This window comes from Triticum dicoccoides, unplaced genomic scaffold, assembly GCF_002162155.2.
Source record: "Triticum dicoccoides isolate Atlit2015 ecotype Zavitan unplaced genomic scaffold, WEW_v2.0 scaffold173290, whole genome shotgun sequence".
NCBI classification, from domain to species: Eukaryota; Viridiplantae; Streptophyta; class Magnoliopsida; order Poales; family Poaceae; genus Triticum; species Triticum dicoccoides.
This window is the reverse complement of record NW_021222491.1, coordinates 1-1,713: the sequence shown is the minus strand read 5'-3', so window position 1 is coordinate 1,713 and position 1,713 is coordinate 1. Positions and strand designations below refer to the sequence as shown.

General features: G+C 45.2%; 1 protein-coding gene across 1 annotated transcript; it reads right to left on the bottom strand.

The window, feature by feature from the left end:
- Positions 1–869: 869 nt before the first annotated feature.
- Positions 870–1,707, bottom strand: LOC119344552 (the record flags this gene model as incomplete). The annotated part of the gene is made up of 1 exon (XM_037614948.1): positions 870–1,707. A coding segment is annotated over one exon (591 nt), but the record flags the coding sequence as incomplete, so codon positions are not given.
- Between the last annotated feature and the right edge of the window lie 6 nt (positions 1,708–1,713).

Below are 1,713 nucleotides of genomic sequence, written 5' to 3'. Positions count from 1 at the left end.
AGAAAAAGAAGATAAATCACATTATTTTATCGTTTCCGAGAGGCACGACCTAAAGAAAAAAAGAGAGAAAACACGAATTTTTTCCGTTTCCGAGAGGCACGACTGAGCCACTAGCGGCAACAAAACCGTGCCTCTCCTGGAAGCAAAACTGTGCTTCTAACAAAAAAAGAGAAAAACATTTTTCTTGTTTCCTAGAAGCATGGTCGTGCCTCTCACGAAAGCAAAACCGTGCATCTCCAGAAGCAAAACCGTACCTCTCAGGAAAGAAAAAGAAATATTTTTTAAAAAAAATATTTGTCGAAAAGTTTGAAAAGTCCGGTGACAAACCGAAAAGTCGAAAAAACCAGGAAAAACCATCTGAAAATCCAAATACCGTTCAAAAAAGTAAAAAAAATTAAAATCCGGAGGAAGCACCCAGACCACGACACGTGGCGGCGGTTGAGAATGCGTCACTTAGCGCGCTCTCAGCCCACTCCAAAGTGATCGTTGGGAGGCTCCCGAAAGAGCACTCGTCAACTAGTTGCTCCCTGAGATCGCTCCCTCGCGCGGACGCCACACCTTCACCTTCCTCTCTAGGCTGCAGAACATCTGGCGGTGCTGCACGGAGGCCTAGAGGACTAGCAGCCTAGCACACGTGACCACTGTTTTCGTTACTCAATGGGGTATTTTTACCTGGGGGACTGCTAAACGTGGTTATTATGGTTACCATCAAATTTCAAGCAAATTCCGAACAAAATTTATAACTAAATTTTGATTTCAATTTTTAAAAAAATTGATATAGATAGCACTTGAACTTATATTAATTCAATAAAAAATGCAAAAAGGAGAACTCGAACGCTACATGTTGAACATGGAAATAGATTGTTACCAACATGCCAGAACTAATTACATTGAAATAATTGAGATGCTGCCGTACTTACTGTACATTGAGTGTTCAAATTCAAAATATTCAAAAAAATAGATTTTTTTTGCTTTAAATGCCCATTTATAGAGGGGCATGGAAATACGCGGTAATCTCGTAGATCTTTAAATTTTGAGCGCTAACCAAACCCTGGCGTGTGACATCTTTTTCTTCTTCCTCTATGGTTTGTGGCGGCCGTTTTGTGATTGATTCTCTTAGGACGCATCAGAGAGGAGCCAACTGACGAACGACTCAAGCTTGTCCGACTCGTAGCCTGTCGTTGCCTGCGGCTTCACGGTCTGGAGGAGATCATTCTGGGCTGGTTCGTCGCATAGGTGAGACGCAAAACCCTCCCAGTCCATGCCCAGGAGATCCTCAACCCGAGGTGAGTTGCCTCTGTGCTCGATGCCAGTCAGCACACTAGCTGGCATGTCGTCGATGCTTGATAACAGGGCCTCAATCTCCCCACACTCCTGCAAAATCCCAATCTGATCCATTGAGTTGTTCGCGTAGTTGGGCTCCAGGACACCACCATTCAGATCTATGGGGTCCATGATCATGGGTTCCTCACTACAGGCTGTATCATTAGTGATGATGGTGATCGGCTGGTTCTGGTCTAACATAGTTTCCGAGTTTCCCTGAGGTAGGCTTGATGTTGATGATGACATGTCACCGACCGGCCTAGAGCATTCCATTGACTTGGTGGGCTCAAGCACCGGCTGCTTCTTCGTGCTGCTCCTTGGTGCCCGGCCGCCTCGGCGCTTGGAAGCGGTGGAAAGCTTGTTCATGTCGATGGTTATGGTGGTTTCCTT